General features: G+C 38.9%; 1 protein-coding gene across 3 annotated transcripts; it reads left to right on the forward strand.

Annotated features, from left to right (window-relative positions):
- Window positions 1-6,079: 6,079 nt before the first annotated feature.
- LOC107590057 (rho GTPase-activating protein 24) lies at window positions 6,080-12,633 on the forward strand. Of its 3 annotated transcripts, none has more exons than XM_016278669.1 (7): window positions 6,080-6,631; window positions 6,936-7,143; window positions 9,267-9,399; window positions 9,540-9,613; window positions 9,778-9,899; window positions 10,081-11,080; window positions 11,736-12,633. In XM_016278669.1, the coding sequence occupies exons 1-7, from the start codon at window positions 6,538-6,540 to the stop codon at window positions 11,971-11,973; spliced, it is 1,869 nt and encodes a 622-aa protein (XP_016134155.1). In that variant the 5' UTR covers window positions 6,080-6,537; the 3' UTR covers window positions 11,974-12,633. The 3 variants fall into 3 exon arrangements, with proteins under 3 accessions (XP_016134155.1, XP_016134156.1, XP_016134157.1); XM_016278670.1 differs by having other exon boundaries at window positions 9,270-9,399; XM_016278671.1 differs by lacking the exon at window positions 11,736-12,633 and adding an exon at window positions 11,242-11,662.

The raw sequence follows: 12,633 nt of genomic DNA on the forward strand, positions 1-12,633 counted from the left end.
TTAGGAGGAAACAGGGATGTACTGGTTAGTCCTGGCTCATATTTCTTCCTGTCAAACAGCTGTGGTCAGGGGGAGGAATGGTTGAAGAGCCTAAATAAGGGCATCTGGATACCTTTTACAGGTACACACACATTGTTGTTTAGGACCAGAATATCTGACTAATTTTGTTTCTACACTCTGTGGTCTCTGGAAAATCCAGGCCTGTGCGAGTCATTCTCATGAAAAAACACTTCATAGTTGACTTCATAATTCAGTGTGACTTGACTGTCTGAATACGATGAAACAGCAGATCCAATCATTCTTTAGGATTCCAGCCATAGACATAACAACCCATTCACACAATACACACACATTCCAGTCATTTCCAAATCATGGGCCATTTATTACACACTCTAATGACTAGCCTCCTCACAGACCGCACTTTGTCTACCCTGTTCGCAAACCTCACAAAATGTCTTAAAACACATGCTGCTAGAGCTGATGTCATTCAAAATTGCAAATATTGAGAATTGTCCTCATGATTTCTGCAAACAAAGTTGGCAAGTGTTTTTCAGCCAGTGTCTTTTAGAGTTCAAGCACCATCTCATGAACTTTTCTCAGTGGTTCAGTCTTTTCCTCCTCTATTACTTACAGCATATGTTGGAGTGAGAGCGCATGGGCGGCAGCTGTGTGTTCATCTTGGCAGTGTGCCTGGGAATAATGATGTTACAGTACACCTTGGTTTTCTCATGAGAGCCGTCAACCCCCATCACATCCATACAATGAAATAGCTTTGTGAATGCAAGACACTACAACAATCATTCAAATATCTACTTTCATAAAGTAAAAATGTATGCATTAAAGCAGGATACAAATATTGATCAATCCCAATCTTCATTCAAACAATCCCGATACTGATTCTAAAAATTGGGTATTACTACATTACTATTACTAAATCTACAGCCCCATGGCAAAAGAAGTCATATTTTAGCTGCGTTTGAGTTAATGTGATAATATAAACTGGTTAGACAGCGCAACCAGTCAAATTTACAAACTAATCCTATAAATTAGTTCTATTTAGTGAATCAAAACAGCCTACAGTGCAAACAGTATAATCCCATTTATAAACAAATGGCTGGTATGAGCTGGCCTTTTTAATCATTCAAAATAACTTTTTACTTTAGTGTCTAATTGACTGTCAATTTTACTTCAGCTGGTATCCACAGAGCAGTTTTGGTTGTGTTGATTATATCTGTAAGAAATTATATTTAACAGATATAATCCTTGATTATAGAAAAACATGGTGTAGGATTATGATAAAAGCTATGATTATAGCTGTTAAACAGTAATTAAATTACTGTTAGTAATTACCCTATACTATTAATCTACAGTGCCGTGAAAAGGTTTTTGCCCCCTTCCTGTTTTTTTTTGCATGTTTGTCACACTTAAAAGATTAAATAATATTACTTAATATTTAATTTAATAAGATTTAATATTACATAAAGATAGCCCAAGTAAATACAAAATGCAGTTTTGAAATAATGATTTCATTTATTAAGGAAAAAAAGCTGTCCAAACATGCCTGGCCCTACGTGAAAAAGTAATTGCCCCTAAATCTAATAACTGGTTGTGCCACCCTTGGCAGCAACAACTGCAATCAAGCGTTTGCGATAACTAGCAATGAGTCTTTCACATCGCTGTGGATGAATTTTGGCCCACTCTTCTTTGCAGAATTGTTTTAATTCAGCCACATTGGAGAGTTTTCAAGCATGAATGGAGTGTTTAAGGTCATGCCACAGCATCTTAGTCAGACTTAAGTCATTTATAAACAAATGGCTGGTATGAGCTGGCCTTTTTAATCATTCAAAATAACTTTTTACTTTAGTGTCTAATTGACTGTCAATTTTACTTCAGCTGGTATCCACAGAGCAGTTTTGGTTGTGTTGATTATATCTGTAAGAAATTATATTTAACAGATATAATCCTTGATTATAGAAAAACATGGTGTAGGATTATGATAAAAGCTATGATTATAGCTGTTAAACAGTAATTAAATTACTGTTAGTAATTACCCTATACTATTAATCTACAGTGCCGTGAAAAGGTTTTTGCCCCCTTCCTGTTTTTTTTTTGCATGTTTGTCACACTTAAAAGATTAAATAATATTACTTAATATTTAATTTAATAAGATTTAATATTACATAAAGATAGCCCAAGTAAATACAAAATGCAGTTTTGAAATAATGATTTCATTTATTAAGGAAAAAAAGCTGTCCAAACATGCCTGGCCCTACGTGAAAAAGTAATTGCCCCTAAATCTAATAACTGGTTGTGCCACCCTTGGCAGCAACAACTGCAATCAAGCGTTTGCGATAACTAGCAATGAGTCTTTCACATCGCTGTGGATGAATTTTGGCCCACTCTTCTTTGCAGAATTGTTTTAATTCAGCCACATTGGAGAGTTTTCAAGCATGAATGGAGTGTTTAAGGTCATGCCACAGCATCTTAGTCAGATTTAAGTCCGGACTTTGACTTGGCCACTCCAAAACCTTAATTTAGTTTTTCTTGACTCATTCAGAGGTGGACTTGCTGGTGTGTTTGGGATCATTGTCCTGCTGCATAATCCAAGTGCACTTGAACATGAGGTCACAAACTGATGGCCAGACTTTCTCCTTCAGGATTTTCTGATATTCAGAATTCATGGTTCCATCAATTATGGCAAATCGTGTCAGACAGGTTTTTTATTGGTGATTTATTGATTCAATGGGTCTGGCAGTAATCAGGCCTTGGTGTGGCTAGTGAAATTTAACTCAGCTTTCTAAAATAATGTGGTAAAATCACAGTTCTTTCATGATTTAACAGAAGGGGGCAATTCATTCTTCACGTAGGTCCAGGTAGGTTTGGACAGCTTTTTTTCCCCTTTAATAAATTAAATAATCCTTTAAAAACTGCATTTTGTATTTACTTAATTTATCTTTGTGTAATATTAAAATTTGTTTGGTGATCTGAATCTTTTAAGTGTGACAAATATGCAAAAAATATCTAATAAATAGGAAGGGGGCAAAAACCTTTTCACGGCACTGTATATAATGCATTTAAGATACCCCTATTATGGATTTTTGAAAATGACCTTTCATGCAGTGTTTAACACAGCTCTAAGTGAATGAAAACATCCTGCAAAGTTTTAAATTTTAAAGTGCACCATGTATAAAGTTATTGTCTCTCAAAAGAGTGAACTCTGAATCATTTAAACGAGTTGTTTTTAAAACGAATCCCAAGCCGTTTCACGTTGACGTCAACATGAAACATTAGCATATTGCCCGCCCATTTGTTGCGCACGCAGACCTGGGAAAACTTGATTTTCACATTGGTCTGAATGAAAATGCAAATTTATTCTTTGCCACTAGGTGCCGCTTTTAGAGCGGTAAAAATAGCGATTTCCTCGGTAACGGCTGTACACAAAGTAGCACTGCTCTCACAAACAGTGCTTTATCAGTTATTAAAGGTATGATGAAATGGAAATTAAATTGACCAATCGGACCACTCACCGCAGATTAGTGTCACGCAAAGAGGGGTTTGGAAAAATTAATCACTGAGCAAATCGTTTGGGAGTCGTTGAGCAAATAATGTAAAAATAAATGCATATTATAAGACAATGAAAGTGTTTTTTGACCTTGCATGCATGTCAACCTGTTGTTGAGGACTCCCAAAACCTAAATATGAACCTTTCATAATCATAACCCATAATAGGGGCACTTTAATGACAATGTTTTTATCTAACATAACCCAAACACACAGTAGATTTTATTTTACATGTTATTTTACAAAGACAGTATTGTAAAGTATATCTAAAAGTCTATCTAACCCAGGTGAAAAAAGTACACTTCCATAATGTACTTAAAGTGCTCTATTTTCGCGCACTAATTTTGTACTTAATATACTAAAATGATTCACTACTTAAGATAAACTTAAGATCATCTAAGTCACTCAAAACTGTGCTATTTTGGGATACCATGAATATAAACTAAAATGAACTTTTAACATACTATCTCTATTTAAAAAAAAAATTTATTTAGTCACCGCGTGTAGTACACTTGAGTGTACTAATGTATGAAAGATGGTTAAAGTGTACTACAAGTGGTAACTAAATAAATTTTTTAAATACAGAGATAGTATGTTAAAAGTGTATTTTAGTTCTTATTCATGGTGTCCCAAAATAGTAAAATTGAGCACACTTGATCGTAAGTTTATCTTAAGAAGTACTATTGAATAATTTTTTAGTATATTAAGTAGAAAATTATAGTTCGCAAAAATAGAGCACTAAGTATATTAAGGAAGTGCACTTTTTTCAGCTGGGAAAGTCCAATTATTAATTTTCTGAGTATTTTCCTGTACGTACAAATTTGAGCTGAAGGCAAAACTTGAGCTGCAGAGTCCATGTTGCTGCTTATTTCCCAGGAGAAAAAAAGTACACTTCCATAATGTACTTAAAGTGCTCTATTTTCGCGCACTAATTTTGTACTTAATATACTAAAATGATTCACTACTTAAGATAAACTTAAGATCATCTAAGTCACTCAACTGTGCTATTTTGGGATACCATGAATATAAACTAAAATGAACTTTTAACATACTATCTCTATTTAAAAAAAAAATTTATTTAGTCACCGCGTGTAGTACACTTGAGTGTACTAATGTATGAAAGATGGTTAAAGTGTACTACAAGTGGTAACTAAATAAATTTTTTAAATACAGAGATAGTATGTTAAAAGTGTATTTTAGTTCTTATTCATGGTGTCCCAAAATAGTAAAATTGAGCACACTTGATCGTAAGTTTATCTTAAGAAGTACTATTGAATAATTTTTTAGTATATTAAGTAGAAAATTATAGTTCGCAAAAATAGAGCACTAAGTATATTAAGGAAGTGCACTTTTTTCAGCTGGGAAAGTCCAATTATTAATTTTCTGAGTATTTTCCTGTACGTACAAATTTGAGCTGAAGGCAAAACTTGAGCTGCAGAGTCCATGTTGCTGCTTATTTCCCAGGAGAGATTAACATTCCCAATGAATTCCCTACATTACCTCTCCAACATAACTCCACACAGCTCTGGGGCTCCTAAAAGGTGAGAGATGTCCCTACAGATAACACCGCCACATTCACATGTACTGCACACTCACTGGGCCAATGTCTAAGGATCTGTTTTAGACTGGGATTCTCATCAGGGGCCAAGTTACTGGGCACAAATGTATAAAAAGGGTTTGAGGGGTGTGTTCAGCTATGTCCAATGGAAAATTCTTGGATTCAAGCCATGTGAGGTACACAGGGACAGCGAGAAAGAAAGAAAGAAAGAAAGAAAGAAATAGCAGAAAGTAACCAGCAGAAAGTTCTGGCTCATTTATTTTTAGTCAATCTGTTTTGTGGTGTTAATGATTCATGGTGAGGGGACAGAAATAGGGGAAACAGAAGGTGTTGGCGCCACCTTGGCCACACTCCAGTAACCCTGCAGTGGAGTAGCTTGACACAGGCAAGAGGTCGCAAAAAAAGCAGACAGGAAACAAAGAAAGAAAGAGTACAGGAGAAGTACTATTTACAATCAACAGCAGTGCGTGAGACAGAGAGAAAGTATAACAGTGTTTGAAATTCAGTTAGGGAGGCTTAATTTGAGAGTAAACCGAGGAGGTGCTGACTCACGTCACTGGAGACTTTGGACAATTAAGTCCAGACAAACATAACCTCCCCTCAGAGGCGAACACAGACAAGTCTCTGTTGATGTCACCATCAACAATGGCATATGACTGAGACAGCCACTTCAAGAGGTGGTGTCACAGGGAACATCTACTTTGTACCAGACTCATTCCCATTTTATTGAAAAGCTCCCGCAGGAAGAAACCTGGAACAGTATAAGAGGTCGAGCACTGGACGGACAACAGTGTGGAGGAAGTGCTTCCATGATCGGGATGCATGTCAAAGTGCGACAAATTTAATCTGCGGTCTCTTTTTACCAGGACTAAAGGCACCAAATTTATTAACAAACACTTTGTTTTTTGATCAATTGTTAACTTAGCTAAGCTTCTGCCCTTCAACTTTTGGACTATTAGAACTGAAACTGAAGGAACATTTTTATAGAAATGTCCTCAAAAAAAGGTGTGTACTTGAACAATGCCTCCTCTTTCAGAATGAGGACTGTCATCTGATTTGGAATGCTGATATATCCAATAAGCACGCATATCTGAGCTGGAGGGACAGTGTTGCACATCAGCAGGAGAGAGAGAGCTTCTCTTCGGTGCACTAAGCCTCATCATCTTACCTGCATACCGGAGAGCGAGAGAAAGGGAGGAGGAAAAGCAAAGGGAAAGGAACATCCAGTTCTAGACCAAACAAGTTTGCAAAACATGAGCAAAAGGGATTTAGGTTCAATGAGGACATTGGTTCGGTGCCAGGTTCAAGATCGCTACGAAGACTGAAAACATCCCAGGGTGAGGTTAGGATAGTGGATGTGTGAGTGTCCCAAAAAAAAGAAGCCACACAGACATAATTGAAGAGACAGACAAGAAAAGATGCCTGAAAACAAGCAGACAATCCAGCGGACTGGAAGCTATCTGTCTCACTCTGCTTACAGGAAGATAAAAAGGGTGCTGAGCTTCAGAAGACGTGAGTATTAAATATTAGGCAGGGAGAGCGCACACCATCACACACAGAGGTAGATTTTGGTGCAGTGCAGCTGCAGCTTGCATTAATCTTAAAGCTGCTTTTTAGCAGAACATTATTATTGGTTTATGCATCTGTCCTATTTCTGTGGACTCAACACGATCTTCAATTTATGTTTTTGAGGTTAACAGCATTTATAGCAAGTGCTCTTGCTATTTTAGCACATCTCAGTTAACAAAATTAGGTAGCTAAGGAGCTAAATGGGGTCTGACGCTGACAGCTCTATACCTGCATTTTACTATCACAGGTGTATTTGGTCAAAAGTTGGAGGAGACAGTCCTGTATGAGAGGAGGTATGGGGATCGCATGGCTCCTTTGGTGGTGGAGCAGTGTGTTGATTTCATCCGAGAGCAGGGGCTCACCGAGGTGGGACTCTTCAGGCAGCCCGGCCAGGCCACCCTGGTTAAAGAGCTGCAGGAAGCTTTTGATGCTGGGGAGAAACCATCTTTTGACAGGTAAGAGATTGACGTTAATGGACATGAGGTACAACAGATTAGTTTAAATCAGCATAATGTACATTTGCAATTATATTGTCTTCACCAGGCATAATTGCATTACATAAGGCGAACCAGTGATTTGAAAACTATACGTGCTACCTAACAAGATTACCATTCAGAATTCATTATACTGAATTCACTTGAAAATGCTTCAAAATTCCAATTCAGTTTCTGAATTTTAAGTGAGATAGCAAACATAATTCAGTCTAAGCAATTTAAAGGGGTCATATGATGCGATTTAAATTTTTCCTTTCTCTTTGGAGTGTTACAAGCTCTTGGTGCATAAAGAAGATCTGTAAAGTTGCAAAGACCAACTTTCCAAGTCTCAAATCCAAAGAGATATTCTTTTAAAAGTTAAGAGTCAGCCACACCTACCTAAAACGGCTCGTTCTAACACGCCCCCACATATCTACGTCGCTATGTGGGAAGATTTGCATAATGCCGCCCAAATGTTAACGCAAAGAAAGAAGGCGTAACTTTTATTCTTGCTGTAGTATTGTTGTTGCCTCCGCCATGTCGTGAAGGCACTGTGTTTCGTTGTGAAAGCGAAACTACTTTGTTTGGCCTTCCAAAAGAGGACGATATCTGCTTCGTCATGCCTGGAGCTGATCCGTGCTGGTTGCTGAGTAAATACTACAACTTTGCGCTGTGGATCGCCGGATCGGCTTTCACCGTGGACTAAGCGGAGTCCAGCCCGGAGTCGTCACATGTCTTTCCAGACGCTCTTTCGTCGAAATCGTCAGCCGCGCCGTTCTCAAGCCCACCCGCCTCTGCTCACTCTAACTACTTTGTTTGGCCTTCCAAAAATGGACACGACTAGAAATCAGTGGTTAAGTTGTATAAGTTGTACAACACTGTTCCAGAACACTTCAACCCAAATATTCAGTGTGCAGCAGTTTTTATATTTTATAAATTTAAAGCGAGTTTTTTGGGCAGTGTAGAGTAGGGCTTGTTGTTTGTCATTTCTCCAATCACAAATGCATACATGGTTTTATGTTTACGCGGCACGATGCAACGCAACACGTAAAAAGACAGTATAAGTCATTATAATCCATAATTATGTCCCCATTGGATATAACGAATGCCTCGTTTATAATGGGTTTTCATGTTTTTTAATCATCGCTCCGGCCTGACAGGGCATCATCACAGTATGGTAAGGAGCGTAACATTTCCATCTCACGCTTGAGGTATTTGGCCAATCACAACGCACTGGATAGCTAGCCAATCACAGCACACCTCGCTTTTTTAGAACAATGAGCTTTGTAAAAATCGACACGTTTCAGAAAGGCGGGGCATAGAGGAGAAACAATATGTACAGTATGTGGAAAATAATGTGTTTTTGAACCTTAAACCGCATAGACACATTTCATTACACCAAATAATGTTCTTTTTAGCAGCATCATATGACCCCTTTAATGAAGTATAAGAAATTCATATAACTGCAATAAGTGTACCTAGGAAACTAAGATAAGAAATCTAAGAAATAAAGATTAATCAAAGCAAACTTTGAATGACTCGACAAAGCCATGTTCGAAAGTTTAAAGAAGTTGAAAAATCTTTTCCAATGTACCTTCATAGTGGACATGGTCAATTCAATTCAACTTATATATTTAAAGGGAGCTGAATTTTCAAATCTAAATGTTTGCCCAACAGTGCTATGTGTGTGTATACTGGTATTCCCTGCATTATGAGGACCAAATGTTCCCACAAGTATAGTAATACCAGTAAATTTTACCCTTGAGGGGAATTTTTTTTGGTCCCCATGATGAAACAAGTTTATGAACCATACAGAATGAAGATTTTTGAAAATGTAAAAATACAGAAAATTTTATGTGAGGGGTAGGTGGTTTAGGTGTAGGGTTAGGGTAAGGGGATAGAAAATACAGTTTGGTCTGTATATCATTACGCCTATGAAATGTCCCCATAATGATAGGAATATCAGTGTTTGTGTGTGTATGAGATATAAATACAAATGAAAAAGTAATTTATAAATATGTAATGTAATTAACAAAATAAGTAAATGCATCCACAAATACTTGAGTGAATTTACTCTTGTAGTGAATACATGTTTGCTCTCCCAGCAGCACAGATGTCCACACAGTAGCATCTTTGCTAAAGCTATACCTCAGAGAGCTGCCTGAACCTTTGGTGCCATTTTCCCGCTATGAAGAGTTTCTTGTATGTGGCAAAAGAATCTCCTCAGACAGAGAAAAGGTATAGTTAACCATCACTTACTTCAAAGAAGAGCACATGATGTTATCTGACAAAATTAAACGGAATTTGTAAATATTATTACATTCTGGTCATTTAGGAACCAACAATAATTTGTCTTATAATCTCATTCTGTACTTCAGGGTTTGCAAGACTTGAGGAGTCTCATTTATGAGCTACCTGTAGCAAACTTCAACCTCCTGAAATACATCTGCCAGTAAGACTGAAGTAATTTTTTTATTCAAAGATTTAGGGGTTAGGTTTTCTATATCTAGACATTGGCATTTGGAGCTTTAACCTAGTGTGCAATGATGTGTCTAGTCTTAAATGTTTAACATGGCTCGCATCAGATAACACGGCTATGACACATCTGGATTCCAGATTCTTAAATGATGTGCAGTCATACTCCAATGTCAACAAGATGAGTATCCAGAACTTGGCAACTGTTTTTGGGCCAAATATCCTAAGGCCTAAAGCTGAGGACCCAGAAAGTATCATTGGAGGTGAGAAATATTTAGGTCTCCATAAATAGGATTTGTGGCGAATCCAGGTAAAGTCCTGGCTTCAACTGAGGTTTAGATAGCTCTAAAGTTTAGTGTATGTACTCATGTTTGGAAGTCATATGAAAATGTTTGCCGTAAATCTGTGGGACATGCACTTACTCATTCCTCTCTCCTTTACTAGGGGCAGCAGATGTGCAACATCTAATGTCTGAACTGATCCGTGAGCACAGCTTGCTCTTCTCCCGAGAGAACTGCAACCCTCCTGAAACATCTTTACAAGCCACCCTCCCCATACAAAGACACAGTAACCTTGTGGAATGGGTGCACGAACCACCTGCCCACCTGAGGGAACATCTGTTGAGCAAAGATCACATGGTCCTTCCAGATCAGACTGTAGCCTGTCCACATAAACACTATCTACCGTTAAACACAAAGAGGAGAGGGTCTTTTCAAAGCCCTTGTGACAAAAACATTACCCATTCATCAGAGACAGAGCAACAATTTCAAGAGAACCCTTCACCAACTAGCTCTGCTCTGATTTATGACAACTACAGTCAGAACAGCCCAGCACAAGAATCTCTCCATACAAGACATGTACCCTCCACCCCACTACCTGCCTGCTCTTCTTTGAGCAAAGAACTGGAAGCTGGAGTTCAAATATGTATGCAGTCAAGGAGCTGGCCTGACATGGAAGAACCCAGCTGGGGACCAGAAAAAGCGCTAGGGGAAAGTGGAGGCAGCAGTGAAGCCCAGGACAGTACCTTATCTGTCTATGACAACATAGTTACTGAGGAGCAGGGGGAGCAATATATAGAAGACCGGGAGGCCAAAGGTACTGCCAGTGTGGCTGAGAGCAGCAGCTCTTGGTCCTCCTGTGAGATCGTGCCTTTGGATGGGGGCAGTGGGAGCGGTGGAGCTGCAAGCCCTTGCAATGTCTCCTCAGAACAATTCTCCTCATTCAGAATGGACTCTAGAGAGGAAGAGCTTCGTCCTAACTCCCCTGCCTCATCCTCTGCTCCTACAGATGCGCCTTTAAGCACCGGCAGCAGCGAAGTCTTTTTACCAAATGCTCCCCAAGAGCCCCTGGGCTTTCCAGCTTCCCATGCAATGCAGTGCCTTGTTGCAGGGCTTCGTCAACAGATGACCAGGCAAAAGGCAGAGTACGATGCAAAAATCAACAGGTAAGATAACTTCATCAGTAGTCTTGGTACCTGACAACAGGAATTGCAAAAACAAAATAGACGGCAATATTGTTATCTGCTATGTCCTGCAGAGTTTAGTTCCCACTTGCCTGTAGCCTTAGTGATTCTGAAGACCTTGATTAGCTTGTGTGCTTGGTTAGGGTTGGAGCTAAACTCTGCAGGACAGTGGCACTCCAGGACCGACGTTGCCTATCCCTGGACTAATGGCTTGTAAAAATCAAGAACAGTGATGGTAAAACAGTTAAACAGATTGAAAAACAGGTTCAGCCTTTACACTAAATTTGGTAAGTGGGCAAACAAGAAAAATTAGATAAATGTGACTTCAAAAATTACAGGCAGGTGTGTTGGAGCAGTATTGGATCTGAATGGGGTAGGACAGTAGCACTCCAGTAGCAGGATTGGCTACCCCTGCATTAACGCGGTCTTTCCCAACCCTGTTCCTGAAGGAACACCAACAGTACACATTCTGTAACCTTACTTTTCAGGTCTGAATCTCTAACAAGCCGAGTTGAATCGGGCATGTTTGATTAGGAAGAGTTCGAAAATGTTGGTGCAATGTTCAGGGTTGAGAAACACTGGATTAATAAATAAATGTACCTAAACACAGTATGGTTACTCCATTCTCTGTCTCCAGGCTGGAGCAGAGGAACAAGGTACTTCAGGGGGAAGTTGCAGGGCTGTGCTCAACTCTGGAGCAGCAGCGGCGCTGGGTCAGTGTGTCTGAGATCAAGATGAGAAATGTAGAGCGAGCCCGTGTAGACGCTGATAGACGGAACACCACTCTGCAACAGGAAATGGAGCAGTTCTTCGAAACATTTGGCGAGCTTAACTCAGAGGCCCGAAAAACCAGTCGCATTGTTCAGAGTTTTTGAAACATTCATGTGCTGTGCTACAAGACCAACCTTAGTAGCATATTAAGGTTTCAATGTTTTAATGCAGTGTTTTTCAACTCTGGTCATGGAGTTACCCCCAGTAGCATACATTTTTGATGTCTTTCTTATATGATACCTCCATTCCAAGTCTGGGTGTTTCTACCAACAAACAAGAGTTGAATTAGGAAGACATAAAACATGTTCAGTGTTACAAGTACTCCAAGTCCAGGGTTGGGAAACAGCTATATTAAAGTAATAACTGCTAAAAAAAAAAAAGGAGTCTTTTTCAGGGCTGTAGAAATGAGGATGCATTCCTGAGGGAAACCATTTCCCCACTGCAGTTCTGTTGCCTGAACGACTGTGCAGACCAGCATGTTCAAAATAATACAAAAGGCAATTTTTTGCCATTTAAGTGATCAAAGACAATGGAATGACCCAAAGTAGGATAAAATGTCATGTCTAGTAAGCATGGGTGCCATATTTGAGAAAAGAGATTCTAATGAAATCTAGACCCTAGGGATGCTCTTAATATAAATGAGCTCTGACTTAAAAAGTTTCTACCCTGGCTGAGGGTCACTGTACATTTTATTTAATTGGGACCCGTGTAGATAACACAAGACACAGTCATACCTTGAACACAAACTGTTCATACACTGAATG

Source organism: Sinocyclocheilus grahami, unplaced genomic scaffold, assembly GCF_001515645.1.
Source record: "Sinocyclocheilus grahami isolate Dianchi unplaced genomic scaffold, SAMN03320097.WGS_v1.1 scaffold124.1, whole genome shotgun sequence".
Taxonomy (NCBI): domain Eukaryota; kingdom Metazoa; phylum Chordata; class Actinopteri; order Cypriniformes; family Cyprinidae; genus Sinocyclocheilus; species Sinocyclocheilus grahami.